We start from the raw sequence: 23,206 nt of genomic DNA on the forward strand, positions 1-23,206 counted from the left end.
TATATAGTAGTTCCGATATACTGTATATAGTAGTTCCGATATACTGTATATAGCAGTTCAGATATACTGTATATAGCATATATATTTTTACAGAGATATCATTTCACTTTTCAATGACACCTGTTCATATTGAAAATGTCACTTGCTGACAATATGTTGAATACTTTGGTGAATGTAGTAATACTGAATATAATTGTTGATAACTGCTGTAATGTGTTGTTGTGAGAATGACAATGAAGAAACGTGATTTTATTTCCCCTCTTTCAGTGACGTACTGGACGTACACGGGTAAGAACATCTCTCTCAATAACCAAAAGGCCTTCAAGTTGATTTCTAACTATGTTATTATAACTCATAAAGTAGGTGTAGATCACAGTAGGAATATTATCCCTGCCACTAAACACTACACAAATACCACAGTACACTCTCTGTCTGTCTGTCATTTATACATCAGCTCACCTACTGTACGTTCTCTCTCTCTCTCTCTCTCTCTCTCTGCATGGGAGAAACAGAAATGAGGAGTGGGGGATGGAGAGAGGGAGGGAAATGGGGGTGCAGAAGAGGGAAAGAGAGCTAGAGAGGGGGAGGAAAACGAGAGAAGTGGCAGGTGCACAAGGAGGATGAAGAGTTTGAAAGACGTGTTTCAGCAGCATTGTTACGCCACACAATAACCCTGTGTGTTAATTGTACTGTCCAGGCTGAGGCACACTGCCTGCCTATCATGTGGACAATGACACTGTAGACCTGAAGGGCCCTTAGTGAATGCATACAGAGTGGTAGTGTGTACACTAAGTTCACACAGAGCTTTTCCATTCACATAAAGTACAGAAGCGTACAGTATGTCCTCTAACCAGAGCCTGTGTCCAGGGCTAGCTGGCATCACCACATGGTGATGTTTTTCTCTGTGTTCTATAGGACGCAATATACTGTTAAAGTAAATGGTGATGTGGGAGTTGTGTTGTGTTGGTGTGTGTGAGGTGATCTGTGGCATTCTGTGGCTGGCTCGCTCACAGGCCCTGCGGCTCTTTGTATGGTATTTTGTGTGACTGTGTGTGTGTGTGTGGCATTGTTCCCATCCACATTGGGGACAGTGGCAGCGCTATGAGAGGTAGAGCAGGTCAGAATGACGGAATATTCTCTCCGTTGTAACCATGGGGACCTCCATGACAACCAACTGTGGAGCTGCAGGACAAGTTTTTCTCCTTTTTTGGGGGGCGGTGGGCAAGGAGGGGGATAGAGGACGGCTTAGAGGTACAGGCCGGGGGAGGGGAGAGTGTGTGTGTATGTGTGCGTGTGCATGTATGTGTGCATGTGCGCGCGCGTAAGTGTGTGTGTGTGTGTGTGTGTGTGTGTGTGTGTGTGTGTGTGTGTGTGTAGGCCCAGCTAGCACATTTGGTTCCTTGGAAGTTGTGGGAACGTATGTTTTTGGTTTGACATTGGTTATGGGAACGATGTGAAGTTCCTTAAATGCGCTGAGAACGAACCAAAGCTAAGCAACTATCCTGCACCATTCCCAGAAAGTTGTGGGTAGATTGTACGCAAAATAACCATAAGACAACCACGCTCTCACCAAGCTCTAACAAAAATATGGTTCACAGAACTTTTTTTGTGGTAGCTGGGGAGATAGTGATGGTGTAAAAAAGTCTCTCTCTAATCCCCCTAGGAAAGTAAAATCCCCCTGAGCACACTGCAGATAAACACTAGTGTGGAGTGGAGAGACAGTGTGTGTGTAAGAATAGAACTAATGTAGAAAGGATCCCCTCACATTGATTAACAGTAGCATGGAGAGTAGAGCACTGACCTCCGTAGCAGGCTAGAGCACCCTGAGGGTTGGGGAGGAGACCTCACATTGATTAACAGTAGCATGGAGAGTAGAGCACTGACCTCCATAGCAGGCTAGAGCACCCTGAGGGTTGGAGAGGAGACCTCACATTGATTAACAGTAGCATGGAGAGTAGAGCACTGACCTCCGTAGCAGGCTAGAGCACCCTGAGGGTTGGGGAGGAGACCTCACATTGATTAACAGTAGCATGGAGAGTAGAGCACTGACCTCCGTAGCAGGCTAGAGCACCCTGAGGGTTGGAGAGGAGACCTCACATTGATTAACAGTAGCATGGAGAGTAGAGCACTGACCTCCGTAGCAGGCTAGAGCACCCTGAGGGTTGGGGAGGAGACCTCACATTGATTAACAGTAGCATGGAGAGTAGAGCACTGACCTCCGTAGCAGGCTAGAGCACCCTGAGGGTTGGAGAGGAGACCTCACATTGATTAACAGTAGCATGGAGAGTAGAGCACTGACCTCCGTAGCAGGCTAGAGCACCCTGAGGGTTGGAGAGGAGACCTCACATTGATTAACAGTAGCATGGAGAGTAGAGCAGAGCACTGACCTCCGTAGCAGGCTAGAGCACCCTGAGGGTTGGAGAGGAGACCTCACATTGATTAACAGTAGCATGGAGAGTAGAGCAGAGCACTGACCTCCGTAGCAGGCTAGAGCACCCTGAGGGTTGGGGAGGAGACCTCACATTGTGATCTGAATGAACCCTCTGTGTATTCGGTATTATTAACTGTTATAATTGTGCTGGTCTCCCTCTCTCTGCTCCACTTTCTCTCTCCCCTCCAATTAGTAATGAGGAAGGATGTGTGTGTGTGCGCGCTCACCACTGTGAATATAATACACCACCTCATCATGCACGCATGACTGACCACTGACTTTACACTCCTGTATACACACTCTCTCTCTCTCTCTCTTACATACACACACACACACACACACACACACACACACACACACGTACACACACACACACACACACACACACACACACGTACACACACACACACACACACACACACACACACACACACACACACACACACACACACACATGGCACAGCTGTAGAAACTTTTGAGGATCTAAGGACCCATGCCAAATATTTTCAGTCTCCTGAGGGGGAATAGGTTTTGTCGTGCCCACTTCATAACTGTCTTGATGTGTTTGGACCATGTTAGTTTGTTGGTGATGTGGACACCAAGGAACTTGAAGCTCTCAACCTGCTCCACTACAGCCCCGTCAATGAGAATGGGGGTGTGTTTGGTCCTCTTTTTCCTGTAGTCCACAATCATCTCCATGGATAATGATGTGAGTCTGTGCGTGTGTGTGTATGTGTGTGTGTGTGTGTGTGTAAGTGTGTTTGTGTATGTAACGTATACAGTGGGGCAAAAACGTATTTAGTCAGCCACCAATTGTGCAAGCTCTCCCACTTAAAAATGAGAGAGGCCTGTAATTTTCAACATAGGTACACTTCAACTATGACAGACAAAATGAGGGGAAAAAAATCCAGAAAATCACATTGTTTTTAATGAATTTATTTGCAAATTATGGTGGAAAATAAGTATTTGGTCACCTACAAACAAGCAAGATTTCTGGCTCTCACAGACCTGTAACTTCTTATTTAAGAGGCTCCTCTGTCCTCCACTTGTTACCTGTATTAATGGCACCTGTTTGAACTTGTTATCAGTATAAAAGACACCTGTCCACAACCTCAAACAGTCACACTCCAAACTCCAATATGGCCAAGACCAAAGAGCTGTCAAAGGACATCAGAAACAAAATTGTAGACCTGCACCAGGCAGGGAAGACTGAATCTGCAATAGGTAAGCAGCTTGGTTTGAAGAAATCAACTGTGGGAGAAATTATTAGGAAATGGAAGACATACAAGACCACTGATAATCTCCCTTGATCTAGGGCTCCACGCAAGATCTCACCCTGTGGGGTCAAAATTATCACAAGAACGGTGAGCAAAAATCCCAGAACCACACGGGGGGACCGAGTGAATGACCTGCAGAGAGCTGGGACCAAAGTAACAAAGCCTACCATCAGTAACACACTACGCCGCCAGGGATTCAAATCCTGCAGTGCCAGACGTGTCCCCCTGCTTAAGCCAGTACATGTCCAGGCCCGTCTGAAGTTTGCTAGAGAGAATTTGGATGATCCAGAAGAAGATTGGGAGAATGTCATATGGTCAGATGAAACCAAAATACAACTTTTTGGTAAAAACTCAACTCGTCGTGTTTGGAGGACAAAAAATGCTGAGTTGCATCCAAAGAACACCATACCTACTGTGAAGCATGGGGGTGGAAACATCATGCTTTGGGGCTGTTTTTTTGCAAAGGGACCAGGACGACTGATCCGTGTAAAGGAAAGAATGAATGGGGCCATGTATCGTGAGATTTTGAGTGAAAACCTCCTTCCATCAGCAAGGGCATTGAAGATGAAACGTGGCTGGGTCTTTCAGCATGACAATGATCCCAAACACACCGCCCGGGCAACGAAGGAGTGGCTTCGTAAGAAGCATTTCAAGGTCCTGGAGTGGCCTAGCCAGTCTCCAGATCTCAACCCCATAGAAAACCTTTGGAGGGAGTTGAAAGTCCAAGTTGCCCAGCAACAGCCCCAAAACATCACTGCTCTAGAGGAGATCTGCATGGAGGAATGGGCCAAAATACCAGCAACAGTGTGTGAAAACCTTGTGAAGACTTACAGAAAACATTTGACCTCTGTCATTGCCAACAAAGGGTATATAACAAAGTATTGAGATAAACTTTTGTTATTGACCAAATACTTATTTTCCACCATAATTTGCAAATAAATTCATTTAAAATCCTACAATGTGATTTTCTGGATTTTTTTCTTCTCATTTTGTCTGTCATAGTTGAAGTGTACATATGATGAAAATTACAGACCTCTCATCTTTTTAAGTGGGAGACCTTGCACAATTGGTGGCTGACTAAATACTTTTTTTCCCCACTGTATGTGTGTGTGTCTGGGTGTGTGTTCGTAAGGGTGATGATGCTCATTAGTCATTAGTCAGAGAAGGTCAAGTGGGTCGGCAGGGTAGCCTAGTAGTTATAGCGTTGGACTAGTAACCAAAAGGTTGCAAGTTTGAATCCCCGAGCTGTCGTTCTGCCCCTGAACAGGCAGTTAACGCACTGTTCCTAGGCCGTCATTGAAAATAAGAATTTGTTCTTAACTGACATGCCTAGTAAAAAAAAAAAAAGTATAGCAGGGGAGTGTGAAAGAGAGGATGATCCCCAACTTATCTTCTGTTTTCCACAGAAAATGGTCAAGAGGTCAATATGAAATGTTCCAAAAGAAAAGGCCTGCGGACTGACTGGCCATGCTTAATGTGTATCACTGACAGAGAGTCACAAGATGTGTCATGTTTTGGTAACTCTCTTCCCTTCTCCTCCACCTCAGGTTCAGTAGGCCAGTCCAAGTGGGCGGATTACTTCCCAGACTGTGGTGGTAAGGCCCAGTCTCCGGTTGACGTGGCAACGGTCCAGACCCAGTATGACCCCAGCCTGGGCCCTCTTACCCCCCTCGGTTATAGCCAGCACGGCAACAAACCCTTCAGCCTCTACAACAACGGACATACAGGTAACTACAGCAACCATGCTGACTCCATCACTAACAACAGACAGGTAACTACAGCAACCATGCTGACTCCATCACTAACAACAGATAGGTAACTACAGCAACCATGCTGACTCCATCACTAACAACTAACATACAGGTAACTACAGCAACCATGCTGACTCCATCACTAACAACATACAGGTAACTACAGCAACCATGCTGACTCCATCACTAACAACATACAGGTAACTACAGCAACCACGCTGACTCCATCACTAACAATATACATACAGGTAACTACAGCAACCATGCTGACTCCATCACTAACAACATACAGGTAACTACAGCAACCATGCTGACTCCATCACTAACAACATACATACAGGTAACTACAGCAACCATGCTGACTCCATCACTAACAACATACAGGTAACTACAGCAACCATGCTGACTCCATCACTAACAACATACATACAGGTAACTACAGCAACCATGCTTTCTCTCCATCACAGTGGTGATTCCTCTCCCAGGCTGGATGGGTTTAGGGGGGCTGCCCTGGCAGTTCACGGCCGTCCAGATGCACCTACACTGGGGCAATGGAGCACCGGAGGCCGGGGGCAGCGAACACACCATCAACGGTCAGAGCTCCGCTGCAGAGGTGAGGGACTGTGTGTGTGTTTGTTGAGGGGACTGTGTGTGTGTTTGTTGAGGGGACTGTGTGTGTGTTTGTTGAGGGGACTGTGTGTGTGTTTGTTGAGGGGACTGTGTGTGTGTTTGTTGAGGGGACTGTGTGTGTGTTTGTTGAGGGGACTGTGTGTGTGTTTGTTGAGGGGACTGTGTGTGTGTTTGTTGAGGGGACTGTGTGTGTGTTTGTTGAGGGGACTGTGTGTGTGTTTGTTGAGGGGACTGTGTGTGTGTTTGTTGAGGGGACTGTGTGTGTGTTTGTTCAGTTGAGAAACCATACTAGAATCCCATTAAATATTATACAGAAACACTAAACAGCAATCTGGACTCAGCTCTTATGGTTAACACTAGTCATAGTAGGAGAAAACAAACTTGGAAAGAAAGGTTATTGGAGAACAAGTGTTTGAATGATGTTAATTAATTGGGGAGTGGAATTAAATCTGGTTGAAATTGTTGTAAAGACTTCAGGATTAGAAAGCATGCCAAATAAAAGCCTCTCAAACACCTACAGTATACATAGGAAGGGGAACCAACTTTCTCAGGTTGGCAGTGTATTTACTGTACCCCAAAAACACGCACACACACACTTTTGGAACTTGAAACACTGTCCAATTCTCTGTGTGAAGGGAATGTAGAACATGCAGTGGATCTGCAAAAATTGGTATATGAGAGAGAGAGAGAGAGAGAGAGAGAGAGAGAGAGAGAGAGAGAGAGAGAGAGAGAGAGAGAGAGAGAGAGAGAGAGAGAGTTTGTGAGAGTTTGAAAACATGAAGGAGAAGCTCCATGCTCTGGTTACACACTATTACGTAAAGACAGACAATGTGTTTATCTCTCCACCCTCCCCTACTCCCTCCCTCTCAAAGAGTTTCAATGAGCCAGCATATCCCCCCACCCTCTCTCTATCACTCTCTCATTCCCTCTCCCTCACTCACTCTCTTTTTCTCCCATCCATCTGAACGCTATGTAAATTAATGTAGCAGCACTTTTCATTCAAACTCAAGGGGGATTTTCCAAAAATTAGACACTGCCACACACACACACACACACACACACACACACACTAACCATGTTCCCTCTCTGTGTAGCTGCATGTGGTGCACTACAACTCAGAGCTGTACCCTAACATGTCAGTGGCTATGACCCAGCAGGATGGACTGGCAGTCCTGGGAGTCCTCATAGAGGTAGGACTGTTACATCATAACTAACTGACAATCACATCAACCACTGGAGACATTACATACTTCAAAAGAGTTGTATTTGTATTTTTACAATAGGTTACAAATTCCCTTTATTTATGTTTTATTTCTTCAGTTGTAAAATCTACCCATCACCAGATTAGTAAGAAAGGCTTTGTGATTGTATAGTAAAGACTGCACACTTGACCTAAAGGAAAGATGTGTGATCTGTCAGACAGGTGAGGAGGCTAACCAGGCCTTTTGGAACATTCTCAACTACCTGGGTCGCATCAGACATGCAGGTGAGACAGCTGTTAAGGATTATTTACCTTTATTTAACTAGGCAAGTCAGTTAAGAACAAATTCTTATTTTCAATGACAGCCTAGGAACAGTGGGTTAACTGCCTTGTTCAGGGGCAGAACAACAGACTTTTACCTTGTCAGCTCGGGGATTGGATCTTGCACATTTTTGGTTATTAGTCCAACACTCTAACCACTAGGCTACCTGCTGCCCCAGGTAGCTTAATCAAAGTACACCTTAGCCAATCAGCATTATTACTACAGCTACCTTCTAGCAATGTTACCATGACTACAGTAGTTTATGGGGATTCTCTGATTTCTTATGCAAGTGCCAAACAGCACCACTACATGCCCCCAGGAGTCAAACCCTGTACATCTCCTCTAACTTTCATCTGTCCATCCACCCCTCCATTCCTCCCTCCGTGGTCAGGTCAGAGTGTGTCCATCCCAGCCTTTGATGTCCAGTCCCTCCTGCCTTCTGACCTGGGGCGATACTACCGATACAATGGCTCTCTCACCACTCCTCCCTGCTTCCAGAGTGTCCTCTGGACCCTCTTCACAGAGACCGTCAAAATCTCACACACACAGGTGAGGGAAGGTGTGTGGTGTGTGTGTGATGGTGATATACTTATGCTTGAATTCAAAGCATCACTATGTCCTCCTCTTCTTTTCTCCCCCTCTTCCCTCTTGTCTTCCTCCTCTTCACCATCTTTCCTCTCTTCCTCCCCTCTTTACTTCTCTCTTTCCTCTTCTCTTCCTCTCTGTCCTCCCTTCTTCCTCAGCTGATGAAGCTGGAGACAGTGCTGTATGCCAGTAAGGAGGACGCTGACCGCGTCGTCATGCAGGACAACTACCGTACACCCCAACCACTTAACGACCGGACCATCCTCTCATCCTTCCCATTAGGTCGGGGGGGGGGGGGGGGGGGGGGGGGGGGGTTCTCTAACACAACCAACAGCCTCGTAGCTAACAGCAGCATCAGCAGGAAGGGCATGAAAGCTAGCCTCGTACCTAACAGCAGCATCAGCAGGAAGGGCATGGGGCGGGCTAGCCTCGTACCTAACAGCAGCATCAGCAGGAAGGGCATGGGGCGGGCTAGCCTCGTACCTAACAGCAGCATCAGCAGGAAGGGCATGGGGCGGGCTAGCCTCGTACCTAACAGCAGCATCAGCAGGAAGGGCATGACGCGGGCTAGCCTCGTACCTAACAGCAGCATCAGCAGGAAGAGCATGGGGCGGGCTAGCCTCGTACCTAACAGCAGCATCAGCAGGAAGGGCATGGGGTGGCCTAGCCTCGTACCGTGACCACTAATAACATTTCACCAAACAGTATTAGTGGACACGGTGAGGGGCTCTCGGGTGGACATGTGGAGGAAGGCTAGCGTTAAACACTAAAGAGAGGAATGTGGTGAGAACTGTGGGAATGTCAAGGGTTACTGACTGTGAAAGAGATAGAGAGGGGGATAGAGGGGGCAGGAGATAGGAAAAGAGAGAGGGGGGGGGTTTGAGGGAGTGATAGAGAGAAAGAGAGAGAGGGGTAGTGGGGAAGAGAAAGAGGAGCTGTAAATGAGGGGGAGCTCTGTTTACGAGATGGCTGATTCGTTTTTGCAACATCTCTTCTCTAAACACTGACACTGTTGTTTTCACATGACAAGAGAGGAAGAGAGAGAGAGGGACAGAGAGAGAGAGAGAGGAAGAGAGAGACAGAGAAAGAAAGGGAGAAATGGAGAGAGGGAGAGTGAGAGAGAAAGAAAGAAAGGGAGAGAGAGAGAGAGAAAGGGAGAGCGAGAAAAGGAGAAAGGGAGAGCAAGAGAGAGAGAGCGGAACACAGACAAAGGAGAAAGAATTTGTGAAAAACTGATAGGGTGGCCTATGACAACACCATAGGAGGCTGGTGAGAGGAGGACGGCTCATAATAATGGCTGGGGTGGAGTGAATGTAATGGTGTGTTTGATATCATTCCATTCCGCCCATCCTCCCCAATTAAGGTACCACCAGCCTCCCGTGGACAACACTCATTCCAAAGACTACAGAACACACTGTAGACGTATGATCATTTACCTGTAGTTCTACTGGTAGACAACACTCATTCTAAAGACTACAGAACACACTGTAGACGTATGATCATTTACCTGTAGTTCTACTGGTAGACAACACTCATTCCAAAGACTACAGAACACACTGTAGACGTATGATCATTTACCTGTAGTTCTACTGGTAGACAACACTCATTCCAAAGACTACAGAACACACTGTAGACGTATGATCATTTACCTGTAGTTCTACTGGTAGACAACACTCATTCTAAAGACTACAGAACACACTGTAGACGTATGATCATTTCCCTGTAGTTCTACTGGTAGACAACACTCATTCTAAAGACTACAGAACACACTGTAGACGTATGATCATTTACCTGTAGTTCTACTGGTAGACAACACTCATTCCAAAGACTACAGAACACACTGTAGACGTATGATCATTTCCCTGTAGTTCTACTGGTAGACAACACTCATTCCAAAGACTACAGAACACACTGTAGACGTATGATCATTTCCCTGTAGTTCTACTGGTAGACAACACTCATTCTAAAGACTACAGAACACACTGTAGACGTATGATCATTTACCTGTAGTTCTACTGGTAGACAACACTCATTCCAAAGACTACAGAACACACTGTAGACGTATGATCATTTCCCTGTAGTTCTACTGGTAGACAACACTCATTCCAAAGACTACAGAACACACTGTAGACGTATGATCATTTCCCTGTAGTTCTACTGGTAGACAACACTCATTCTAAAGACTACAGAACACACTGTAGACGTATGATCATTTACCTGTAGTTCTACTGGTAGACAACACTCATTCCAAAGACTACAGAACACACTGTAGACGTATGATCATTTCCCTGTAGTTCTACTGGTAGACAACACTCATTCTAAAGACTACAGAACACACTGTAGACGTATGATCATTTCCCTGTAGTTCTACTGGTAGACAACACTCATTCTAAAGACTACAGAACACACTGTAGACGTATGATCATTTCCCTGTAGTTCTACTGGTAGACAACACTCATTCTAAAGACTACAGAACACACTGTAGACGTATGATCATTTCCCTGTAGTTCTACTGGTAGACAACACTCATTACAAAGACTACAGAACACACTGTAGACGTATGATCATTTCCCTGTAGTTCTACTGGTAGACAACACTCATTCCAAAGACTACAGAACACACTGTAGACGTATGATCATTTCCCTGTAGTTCTACTGGTAGACAACACTCATTCCAAAGACTACAGAACACACTGTAGACGTATGATCATTTACCTGTAGTTCTACTGGTAGACAACACTCATTCCAAAGACTACAGAACACACTGTAGACGTATGATCATTTCCCTGTAGTTCTACTAGATGTTGATTGAACATGAATTCCAACTGAATTATCGACTGCATAAACGAAGTAGCACAGCAGTATTTTTACATGAACCCTCTGTCATGACATCACGATCCTGTCAAGCCTGTTATTATGTAGGCCTTCTGACAGACGTACAGGTAATAAGACAATGCTCAAAATAACATATTCCTTTTCTCACTTGCAGAATCAGTGAAGGTGTACACTGCCGGTAAGATGTGGACCTTCATAGCTGATTCATTATTAGAGTAGGCCTCTGGTCAATGGCTATCTTTTCATGTTTGATGTACTAGTTGGAATATTTCTCTGTCTGTCTCAGGAGAGATCACAGCGATAGTAATAGGAGCTCTGTGTGGCTGTGTTGGTGTGGCTGTCATCATTTGCTTCTTAGTGAAGACTATACGGTAAGGCACTGAGCTGTTAAATGGGGTTTCTTAGCTTACTAGTCTGCCTGAGGGCTATTCTGTTTCTGATTAAACCAACTACTGTTACGGCCGTTAAAAGAAGAGGGAGTGAACCAAAGCACAGCGTGGTAAGTGTTCAAGTGTTTTTTTGAAAATAAATCATGAACAAAATAACAAAGAGCAAAACGACAAAGAACAGTTCTGTCAGGTGCAGAAACACAAAACAGAAAATAACTATCCACAAACCCAGGTGGGGAAAAGGTCACCTAAGTATGATTCTCAATCAGAGACAATGATAGACAGCTGCCTCTGATTGAGAACCACACCCGGCCAAACACAAAGAAATAGAAAACATAGAAATAAGGAAACTAGAATGCCCACCCTAGTCACACCCTGGCCTAACCAAAATAGAGAATAAAAGCCTCTCTATGGCCAGGGCGTGACAGTACCCCCCCAAAGGTGCAGACTCCGGCCGCAAAACCTGACTCTAAAGGGGAGGGTCTGAGTGGGCTTCTTTTACGGTGGCGCCTCTGGTGCGGGACGTAGACCCCCCTCCGCCTCTGGCTCCCCCCACCTTGGTGGCGCCTCTGGTGCGGGGACCCTCGCCGCCGACCCCGGACTCAGCACCCTCGTAGCGGGCCACGGACTAGGCACCCTCGTTGCTGCAGGCCCCGGACTGGGCACCCTAGTTTGCTGCGGGCCCCGGACTGGGCACCCTAGTTTGCTGCGGACCCCGGACTGGGCACCCTCGTTTGCTGCGGGCCCCGGACTGGGCACCCTCGTTTGCTGCGGACCCCGGACTGGGCACCCTCGTTTGCTGCGGGCCCCGGACTGGGCACCCTCGTTGCTGGAGGCTCTGGACTGGGCACCCTCGTTGCTGGAGGCTCTGAACTGGGCACCCTCATTGCTGGAGGCTCCGAACTGGGCACCCTCGTTGCTGGAGGCTCCGGACTGGAGACCGTCGCTGGAGGCTCCGGATTGGAGGCCGTCGTTGGAGGTTTCATGCCCTGACTCCACACTGGAGGCTTCCTGCCATGGATCATCACTGGAGGCTTCATGCCATGGATCATCACTGGAGGCTTCTTGCCATGGATCATCACTGGAGGCTTCTTGCCATGGATCATCACTGGAGGCTTCTTGCCATGGATCATCACTGGAGGCTCCGAACTGGGCACCCTCATTGCTGGAGGCTCCGGACTGGGCACCCTCGTTGCTGGAGGCTCCAGACTGGAGCCCGTCGCTGGAGGCTCCGGACTGGAGACCGTCGTTGGAGGTTTCATGCCCTGACTCCACACTGGAGGCTTCCTGCCATGGATCATCACTGGAGGCTTCTTGCCATGGATCATCACTGGAGGCTTCGTGCCATGGATTATCACTGGAGGCTTCGTGCCATGGATCATCACTGGAGGCTTCGTGCCATGGATCCTCACTGGAGGCTTCTTGCCATGGATCATCACTGGAGGCTCCGAACTGGGCACCCTCATTGCTGGAGGCTCCGGACTGGGCACCCTCGTTGCTGGAGGCTCCAGACTGGAGCCCGTCGCTGGAGGCTCCGGACTGGAGACCGTCGTTGGAGGTTTCATGCCCTGACTCCACACTGGAGGCTTCCTGCCATGGATCATCACTGGAGGCTTCTTGCCATGGATCATCACTGGAGGCTTCTTGCCATGGATCATCACTGGAGGCTTCCTGCCATGGATTATCACTGGAGGCTTCGTGCCATGGATCATCACTGGAGGCTTCGTGTCATGGATCATCACTGGAGGCTTCGTGCCATGGATCATCACTGGAGGCTTCGTGCCATGGATCATCACTGGAGGCTTCTTGCCATGGATCATCACTGGAGGCTTCGTGCCATGGATCATCACTGGAGGCTTCGTGCCATGGATCATCACTGGAGGCTTCGTGCCATGGATCATCACTGGAGGCTTCGTGCCATGGATCATCACTGGAGGCTTCTTGCCATGGATCATCACTGGAGGGAGGAGACGTATGGGCAGTCTGGTACGTGGAGCTGCTACAGGCCTCACCAGGCTGGGGAGACATGCAAGAGGATTAGTTCTGGGCGCAGGCCTCACCAGACTGGAGAGACATACAGGAAGTCCTGTCCTTGGCAGAGGCACCGGATACACTGGGCCGTGGAGGCGCACTGGAGGTCTTGAGCTAAGAGCCTGCACAACCCGTCCTGGCTGAATGGTGACTTTGGCCCGGCACGTGCGGGGCGCAAGAACAGGACGCACTGGGCTGTGCAGATGCACTGGAGACACAGTGCGCAGAGCTGGCGCAGGATATCCTGGGCCGTAGAGACGTACTGGAGGTCTGGAGAGCAGGACTGGGACAATCCTTTCTGGCTGGATGCTCACCCTAGCCCGGCAGATGCGGGGAGCTAAGAACACGTACTGGAGACACCGTGCGCTCCACCGCATAACACGGTGCCTGACCAGTACGACGCCCGCCACGGTAAGCCCAGGGAGTTGGCTCAGGTCTCCAACCTAACTCTGCCACACTCCCTGTGTGCTCCCCCCAAAGATTTTTTTGGGGCTGCCTCTCGGGCTTCCTTGCCAGCCGTGTTCCCTCATAACGCTGCCTCTCATCTTTCGCTGCTTCCAGTTCCTCCCGTGGACGGCGATACTCCCCAGCCTGCCTCCAGGGTCCTTTCTCGTCCAGGATTTCCTCCCATGTCCAGGAGTCCATTACACGCTGCTCATCCTTACCACGCTGCTTGGTCCGTTGGTGGTGGGTAGTTCTGTTACGGCCGTTAAAAGAAGAGGGAGTGGACCAAAGCACAGCGTGGTAAGTGTTCATGATTTATTTTCAAAAACACTTGAACAAAATAACAAAGAGCAAAACGACAAAGAACAGTTCTGTCAGGTGCAGAAACACAAAACAGAAAATAACTATCCACAAACCCAGGTGGGGAAAAGGTCACCTAAGTATGATTCTCAATCAGAGACAATGATAGACAGCTGCCTCTGATTGAGAACCACACCCGGTCAAACACAAAGATATAGAAAACATAGAAATAAAGAAACTAGAATGCCCACCCTAGTCACACCCTGGCCTAACCAAAATAGAGAATAAAAGCCTCTCTATGGCCAGGGCGTGACAACTACAGAGTTATCTGAAGTAGAAAACAGTATGGTCAACCAGATTTTTGTTGTGCTGGTTACCTGGTTACCTGTGTTTATCATATGAAACTGTGATATGCTTTGATCCAAAATGTCCGGGGGTTTCTTTTTGTTCTTGGTGTCTCAATCTTCACATTTCTCTTGGCAGATTTTTCAAACACCTGCATAATGAAAGGGTCTTGGTAAACAGGTGGAATCCTCCATAATACCTGATACCTACTGCATCCATGTCCAATACTACATGTTCATAAGCCAAATGAATACTACTGCCAGTGTTCTCTGTGACAGGGTTCTAATGACAGGGATGTCTGGAGATGCTAGCCACGCCTATACTAAAAGTTTATCCCCCAAAAGTGTTTTGGCACCCCTTGAATTGTAAAAAAAAAAACATCAACGTGGGCACCCCCATCAGTGTACCTCCTAGAGTCAATGTGTAATTCCAACCCTGATCAAAAATAACATTACTATGTTAACCACCAGTGATTGGTAGATTCCCTGGCCTATTTGCTCAGGTCTAGGATCGGTTTGTTACTCCAATCCTAACCGTAACCATGAGGTAAAAACAAAAAACTGACCTTAGATCAGTGATCAGGGGCAACTTCATCCTCTACCATCTGATTGTTGCTCTGACTGTGTGATAATTGCCCACTTCGTAATCGACCCTTTGTCCCTACATTATGCACTTTAGATTTAGAACCAACAGCCTCGCTTGCCAGGCTTAATGCTAAAGACACATGGTTAGGAATGAGACCAAAGAGCTGAGATGATTGGCTAGGTGTAAGGAATATGGCAAAGGTTCACCCAGCCCACACCATACTGCCAATAACTATCTCATTATTTCACATCTAGAAAACGTGCAGAGGAAAATGATAAAGGGTCGGTTCGGGGCATGATTGTTGCCCTTTTAACATGATTGTGTCTGTCTGTGATGTGATCGTTTGTGTTTCCTGGTCACATGACACTGTGTTTTCATCACAACAGCTCCACCTCTAGCTGGGACGTCCTACCCAGTGTCCGGCCCGCCCCCGTTTTCAGGTCACCAATCAGATTATGACCTTTGACCTTTGACCTTCACCCCTTTAACCCAAATCCCTGACTCTACTCCCCATCATCTGCCTTCTGTCCCTGGCTAGAGATAACTCCTAGCACCCCTAAACGTTGGTGTGTAGCCTCCAGATCTGAAGAAAGTGTGTAGATGTATCGTTAAAATCGGGCTCAATTGAGCTCATTTTACGTTTAGCCATTTTACTTACCAATCTAATTCCTTAAGATCTGCAAACACCAAGGTGGTCGGGGCTAGGAGTTGTTTTTTGGACTGGGACTCTAGAAATTCCAACATCACGTGTTATCCTAAAGAATCCTAATCCATTCCTGTAATCCTGTTATTCTAGGAAATTTCACAACTCATTTGTTTAAAGTAGATTGTTGTGTCTTTAAATCCAGTGTTGTACTAATATAGCACATTTTCTCCCTCTCATTAGCTTTTTAATGCTGTAACTTCCCACTGGGCACACACTGGTTGAATCAATGTTGTTTCCACGTCGACGTGGAATCGTTGTCTGTGCCCAGTGGGTTTCTACGTCACACTCCTCTGTTGAGTCATTGATCCGTTCACTCCATCATTCCCTCCAAAACATTCACCAGGCATTACTCCTCTGTTGAGTCATTGATCCGTTCACTCCATCATTCCCTCCAAAACATTCACCAGGCATTACTCCTCTGTTGAGTCATTGATCCGTTCACTCCATCATTCCCTCCAAAACATTCACCAGGCATTACTCCTCTGTTGAGTCATTGATCCGTTCACTCCATCATTCCCTCCAAAACATTCACCAGGCATTACTCCTCTGTTGAGTCATTGATCCGTTCACTCCATCATTCCCTCCAAAACATTCACCAGGCATTACTCCTCTGTTGTTGTTTACTTGGACTTTTACTGTACTTTGAAGCCTATTAATTATTATTATAATAGATTATGGCTTTATTTCATTTGTTGACTTTTCTTCATTTTATTTTTAGTCTGTCTGTCAGTCAGTCTGTCTCTGTCAGTCAGTCAGTCAGTCTGTCAGTCAGTCAGTTAGTCAGTCTGTCAGTCAGTCTGTCTCTGTCAGTCAGTCAGTCAGTGAGTCAGTCTGTCTGTCTCTGTCAGTCAGTCAGTCTTTCAGTCAGTCAGTCAGTCAGTCTGTCTTTCAGTCTGTCTTTCAGTCAGTCAGTCAGTCAGTCAGTCTGTCTTTCAGTCTGTCAGTCAGTCAGTCTGTCTGTCTGTCAGTCTGTCTCTGTCTTTCAGTCTGTCCGTCAGTCAGTCTGTCTCTAGCAGTCAGTCAGTCTGTCTCTGTCAGTCAGTCTGTCTTTCAGTCTGTCTTTCAGTCAGTCTGTCTTTCAGTCAGTCAGTCAGTCAGTCAGTCTGTCTTTCAGTCAGTCAGTCAGTCTGTCTTTCAGTCTGTCTTTCAGTCAGTCAGTCAGTCAGTCAGTCAGTCAGTCAGTCTGTCTTTCAGTCAGTCAGTCTGTCTTTCAGTCTGTCAGTCAGTCAGTCTGTCTGTCTGTCAGTCTGTCTCTGTCTTTCAGTCTGTCTGTCTGTCTCTGTATGTCAGTCAGTCAGTCAGTCAGTCTGTCTGTCTGTCTGTCTGTAAGTCAGTCTTCTCCCTACCTTTATCCATTGTTGTCATTTGGTTCATTTACACATAGACCTACCATTGGGATGTTTCCCAACAAGAACAAATCCATGCAGTTATTTAGTGTATCACTCTGCTGGATGGTTGAGTAAACTGCTACAAAATACAGTGCAAACAGGGGGAGTATGACATACAGCAGGATCAATGAGCTTTTATGCCATGTACTTCCATTGATGAGTCGGACTGCCTGTGCCCTCTGACATGTAGGACTATGGAGTCAGGGAAGGAGCTGAAACCGGACGTGGCCCTCAACACGACCACTGAACCAGGAAAAAAAGAAGATCCTGTCCCCCCCTCAGTCTGAGACCAATCAGAGACCTCCATGAACGACCCCCCCCCCCCCCCCCCCCCCCCCCCCCACCACCAACCACACTCCACCCTCCCTGCCAATGGGCTTGGATGAGTGCCTCTATGGCTCTGGTCCAGAGGAGGCTGGTTGGAGGAGCTATGGGAGGACAGGCTCATTATAATGGGTAGAATGGAATGATGGAGCGGTATCAAACGCATCAAACATATGGAAACCACATGTTTGACTGCGTTCCATTTATTCCATTCCAGCCATTACAATAAGCATATAGCTCCTCCCACAAGCCTCCTCTGCTTTGGTCCATGTGTTTGTCTGCATGGCCTTTTGGGTGAATGCATGGTCTATTATGGTCTACCTGTATGCATGGTACTCTTTTCCATCCACGTTCTGCCCTTCCTGTCCTAACTTCAGGGCCTCATGGGCACAGCTGGACTGCGTTCAGGATGACATCATCACTTGCAACTGCCATGCGAAACACACCTCCAAACGAGAGGAAGGAATTGTAGAAACATGTCACACAATTTGTAATTGAAGACTGTATAGTCCAAACCATGTGATTCTGAAATCAGCCCTGCACATTCCTTGCCAGTGGAAAGCCTGTGTGTGTGTGTGTGTGTGTGTGTGTGTGTGTGTGTGTGTGTGTTGCTTGTCTGAATTCAGCTGTAAATACATTAAGCATCAAAATAAAAGAGTTGAATGACGATGTTGCTTGGGTCAGTGTGATGTTCACACTGGTTTAGTACACATGATGAACACTAGACACTGCTATAGGACAAGTGGTGTAGTACACATGATGAACACTAGACACTGGTATAGGACAAGTGGTGTAGTACACATGATGAACACTAGACACTGCTATAGGACAAGTGGTGTAGTACACATGATCAACACTAGACACTGGTATAGGACAAGTGGTGTAGTACACATGATGAACACTAGACACTGCTATAGGACAAGTGGTGTAGTACACATGATCAACACTAGACACTGCTATAGGACAAGTGGTGTAGTACACATGATGAACACTAGACACTGCTGTGGACAAGTGGTGTAATACACATCCTGGGGTGGCAGGTAGCCTAGTGGTTGGAGTGTTGGGCCAGTAGCCAAAATGTTGCTGGATCGAATCCCCAACGTGACAAAGGTGAAAATGGGATGTTCAGCCCCTAAACAAGGCAGTAAACTCACTGTTCCCTGGTAGGCTGTCATTGTAAATAAGAATGTGTTCTTAACTGACTTGCCTAGTTAAATAAAGGTTCAAATTAAAACATGATAAACACCAGGTAGAGGAAGAGAGCTGATAGACCCAAGATGCACTAGTTTCTACTTCCCTATGTACACACACACATAAACAAATACGCACCATTATAATATACTTTAACCAATTATGCAGCAGAGGCTCTAAACTTGCTGCAACTTCATTAAGTGATATCAATCCATCTGTCATCCATTGATTCACTTCTTTACATTACATGTGGTCTGTGTTACTTAATTGGCAAAGAAACAAAATCCAACTCTGCCCTGATTGGGTTATTTCCATCCCTTCCTACTTTATCAGTGGTCAGAGAAACACAGAGATCTATGACCAAGGATCAGTTTCCTCTCCCCTTGTCCCTCCTCCTCTCGTTCACATCCTGGGGGTGAAATGGGATGGAATGCTGGAGGTGTTGGAGTCGGGCAGATAGGATTACTCCTTCCTTCTTCTCAGGTTGGTCAGTAGTATCACTCTGGTGGGATTGTACCTGGATGTTCCTTACATCTTACACTCTTCTGTGTGACATCATTAGTGGTCTGAACATGAATATGACATGAGAATTATTTCCCTACTCCTTAATTTTCTCTGTCTCTCTCTCACTTTCCTCCCTCTCTTCACCTCTCCTGGACGCCACTCCCAACCCCCCTGGGGATGGACAAACAGATGGATGTACTCAGTCACACTTGGCACCTGTGTCCCATGAATAGTTAAAGAGGGGTTTGGTGACTATCAGGCCGTAACTGAGATTAGAACAGCCAGCAGGACTCAGTCCGTGGCATGATGCCTACCCTGTGGTGGTAACGTAGACTTGGGTGGAAGGGAGAAACAAAGCAAACAACTGTCAATCTGTGGGTAAACAAACACATTAGACCTCTGTGCCTGTGTGTTCATCCAAAGGGATGTATATGTATATACAGTATGGAGAGGAGACATTGTAGCTGTGTTGTGTGTTGGTGTTTTGCTGAGGTGTTTAATGCACCTTCACCTTCCTATAGATATACCATTACCTGACACAGGTGTGAGTACACGTGTCCTCTGCATGCTGAAGCCCGTAGAATATCTGGCCTACAAGTAGAGTGGATTGGGTAGGGTGGTAGGGACATTGGGGAATAAAGTAGGGGCCATTGAGTAGGACTAGGAGGGAGAGAGAGAGAGAGAGAGAGAGAGAGAGAGAGAGAGAGAGAGAGAGAGAGGGAGAGAGAGAGAAAGGGAGAGCGAGAGAAGGAGAAAGGGAGAGAGAGAGAGAGAGAGAGAGAGAGAGAGAAAGGGAGAGAGAGAGAGAGAGAGGGAGAGAGAGGGAAAGGGAGAGAGAGAGAGAGAAAGAGAGGGAGAGAGAGAGAAAGGGAGAGAGAGAGAGAGAGAGAGAGAGAGAGAGAGAGAGAGAGAGGGAGAGAGAGAGAGAGAGAGAGAGAGAGAGAGAGAAAGGGAGAGAGAGAGAGAGAAAGGGAGAGAGAGAATATAGACTTAGTTTGACAACAAAACAATCAAAATGAAAGAAAAGCTGATCAGGACAAAATAAAGGTAGAGGAATTGAAAAAGGATATGATGCCTTGGTGGCAATTCACTTGAGACGGTGGTGGAAACTGATCCTGACCAAAAAGATGCAGATTGCTTCCTGTACTCTGATGCCACTAGAGAGACACTCACACAAGTGGAGAGTACATCAACCCTATGCAAATAAGAGAGGGGGGGAGTCAGGAGAGAGAGAGAAGGGGGGAGAGGAGAGAGACAGCAGAGAGAGAGGGGAGAGGGGAGAGAGAGCAGGAGAGAGAGAGAGAGAGAGAGAGGGGAGAGAGAGAGGGGAGAGGAGAGAGAGAGCAGGAGAGAGAGAGAGAGAGGGGAGAGAGAGCGAGAGAAAGAGAGAGAGAGGGGAGAGAGAGAGGGGAGAGGAGAGAGAGCAGGAGAGAGTGAGAGAGCGAGAGAGAGAGAGGGGGCTGGACCCTGAGCAGTATGGTCCAGAGGGAAAGGCATTGAAGCGAGAGGAGATTCACACAACTTAACTTAAACTGAACAGGAAAACAGATCCTAACACGACGTAGATAGAGAGAAGACTAAAGAGACGTCTTCTAGAGAAGCATAGACAGCATTAAGACCCTTCATTAGAACAAGCTACGATTCTATGTTGTTAGAACAAGTAGATAGACACAAAAGGACGAACGAGAGAGAGAGAAAGTTTGGATTCTAGTGTTGTCCAACACCAAGCAGCAAAGGACACTTTAAAAAAGGCTTTCTACCTATATATTTTTTTTTACATTTGTCAGTCTGCATCAGTCTCATTTGGATAAGAGAAGTCCTGGACCCTCCACTCCTGCCGGTGGCCAGGATGGAGGTGGATGTGGACCTGGGCTTTGCCCTCTTCTTTGTCTTCCTACTGTGTTCCTTCCTGCTGTTCACCATAGTGCGCTGTGCCCAGATGGTCCTGAACCCCTACAGCGCCATCTCTGTCGCCGCATACCAGAATACGGAGGAACAACCTGAGGAGTGACCTCACTCCATACTGTACAGGAAATAATGTGAGCATAGTGGAAGAACCCTAGCCCGACTGTGGCTAGTGTGCTGAAGGTGGGAAGTTTGGTTTTGTAGTTAGACTTGTGGGAATCAAGAGGAGCAGGGAAGCACATGAAGGGAGTGGTACTTAAAAGTTTGGAGAATTCATCAGTCCACAGATCTGGAGATGAACATCACACACCATGATAACCTGGAAAACAGGAGCCAATGGGACCATGAGGATTTCAAATTGTTACAGTACAGTTTATGTTTAGGCAATGTGCTTTTGTGAAAGTCTACAGTTGTCAGCATGTCATGGACCAGAGTCAGATAAACGTAGGAATGACCACCATTTTAGTTTTTGTGTTCCTAATCAGCCACTGTCATACTCACATCTGCTTTCCAGTAAAACAAATAGGCGAAGCCATGAGAGAAAGTTTCATGACAATAAAAAGCATACTTGAATGTCTGTTTAATTTGTGATGTTTTTACAATATGCAGTCTAGGTTATAATAATAATAATTGATTACATTTCAAATCAAATCAAATCAAATTAATTTGTCACATACACATGGTTAGCAGATGTTAATGCGAGTGTAGCGAAATGCTTGTGCTGACAATGCAGTAATAACCAACGAGTAATCTAACCTAACAATTTCAAAACTACTACCTTATACACACAAGTGTAAAGGGATAAAGAATATGTACATAAAGATATATGAATGAGTGATGGTACAGAGCGGCATAGGCAAGATGCAGTAGATGGTATCGAGTACAGTATATTTACATATGAGATGAGTAATGTAGGGTATGTAAACAAAGTGGCATAGTTTAAAGTGGCTAGTGATACATGTATTACATAAAGATGCAGTAGATGATATAGGGTACAGTATATACATATACATATGAGATGAGTAATGTAGGGTATGTAAACATTATATTAAGTAGCATTGATTAAAGTGGCTATTGATCTATTTTCTATGGCGCTTTCCATAGTCTCAAAGCACTTGAAGAGCAAAAAACAAACTAGCAATATAATAACTAGCAATATAATATTATAATCCTTATAATATCATGACAGGTCAAGCAAAAAGCTGCAACTTCTGAAGAAGGAAAGGGGCAATTCATGGCTTGAGCATAAGGAGCTGGTCAGAGGGTGGTCGATGATTTCATGTCATTTTGAATGAACATAATACACCTTAATTGCCAATAATTAGTGAGAGTTAAAAGTAAGGTAATGGGAAGAACACAACCATTGAAGAAGGAGCCTACATGTATTGCAGTCTGACTGTAAGCAGAGTATTGGTGGAAGGAAAAGAGGTCTAGTTTACTTCTTTTCTGGAGGTATGATGATGCGATAGCGTAACAATTGCGCTGTTAAGATCAGAGATATGTCTCCTGGGTATACACCTTCGCTCGAGGTGCACATACAGTGGGGCAAAAAAGTATTTAGTCAACCACCAATTGTGCAAGTTCTCCCACTTAAAAAGATGAGAGAGGCCTGTAATTTTCATCATAGGTACACTTCAACTATGACAGACAAAGTGAGAAAAAAAATCCAGAAAATCACATTGTAGGATTTTTTAAGAATTTATTTTCAAATGATGGTGGAAAATAAGTATTCGGTCAATAACAAAAGTTTATCTCAATACTTTGTTATATACCCTTTGTTGGCAATGACAGAGGTCAAACGTTTTCTGTCTTCACATGTTTTTCACACACTGTTGCTGGTATTTTGGCCCATTCCTCCACGCAGATCTCCTCTAGAGCAGTGATGCTTTGTGGCTGTTGCTGGGCAACACAGACTTTCAACTCCCTCTAAAGATTTTCTATGGGGTTGAGATCTGGAGACTGGCTAGGCCACTCCAGGACCTTGAAATGCTCCTTACGAAGCCACTCCTTCGTTGCCCGGGCGGTGTGTTTGGGATCATTGTCATGCGGAAAGACCCAGCCAC

General features: G+C 46.3%; 2 protein-coding genes across 3 annotated transcripts in view; both read left to right on the plus strand.

Moving 5' to 3' along the window:
* Nucleotides 1-18,210, plus strand: part of LOC110520819 (carbonic anhydrase 14-like) — a 19,750-nt gene extending 1,540 nt beyond the window's left edge. The window contains exons 2-12 of one of the 2 annotated variants that reach the window (XM_036968160.1): nt 268-288; nt 5,256-5,435; nt 5,927-6,072; nt 7,184-7,279; nt 7,509-7,575; nt 8,004-8,161; nt 8,356-8,479; nt 11,186-11,209; nt 11,318-11,402; nt 15,512-15,565; nt 17,410-18,210. In XM_036968160.1, coding sequence (XP_036824055.1) covers nt 268-288; nt 5,256-5,435; nt 5,927-6,072; nt 7,184-7,279; nt 7,509-7,575; nt 8,004-8,161; nt 8,356-8,479; nt 11,186-11,209; nt 11,318-11,402; nt 15,512-15,565; nt 17,410-17,506 — 1,052 coding nt within the window. In that variant the 3' untranslated portion in view covers nt 17,507-18,210. The remainder of the gene's footprint in view (nt 1-267; nt 289-5,255; nt 5,436-5,926; nt 6,073-7,183; nt 7,280-7,508; nt 7,576-8,003; nt 8,162-8,355; nt 8,480-11,185; nt 11,210-11,317; nt 11,403-15,511; nt 15,566-17,409) is intronic. The other variant, XM_036968162.1, reaches the window with a different exon arrangement.
* A 2,513-nt stretch (nt 18,211-20,723) lies between these two features.
* On the plus strand, nt 20,724-21,249 carry LOC118944441 (cortexin domain containing 2-like). Its single transcript, XM_036963772.1, has one exon. The coding sequence runs from the start codon at nt 21,088-21,090 to the stop codon at nt 21,247-21,249; it is 162 nt and encodes a 53-aa protein (XP_036819667.1). The 5' UTR covers nt 20,724-21,087.
* The last annotated feature ends 1,957 nt before the right edge of the window (nt 21,250-23,206 follow it).

This window comes from Oncorhynchus mykiss, chromosome 3, assembly GCF_013265735.2.
Source record: "Oncorhynchus mykiss isolate Arlee chromosome 3, USDA_OmykA_1.1, whole genome shotgun sequence".
In the NCBI taxonomy this organism is placed as follows: domain Eukaryota; kingdom Metazoa; phylum Chordata; class Actinopteri; order Salmoniformes; family Salmonidae; genus Oncorhynchus; species Oncorhynchus mykiss.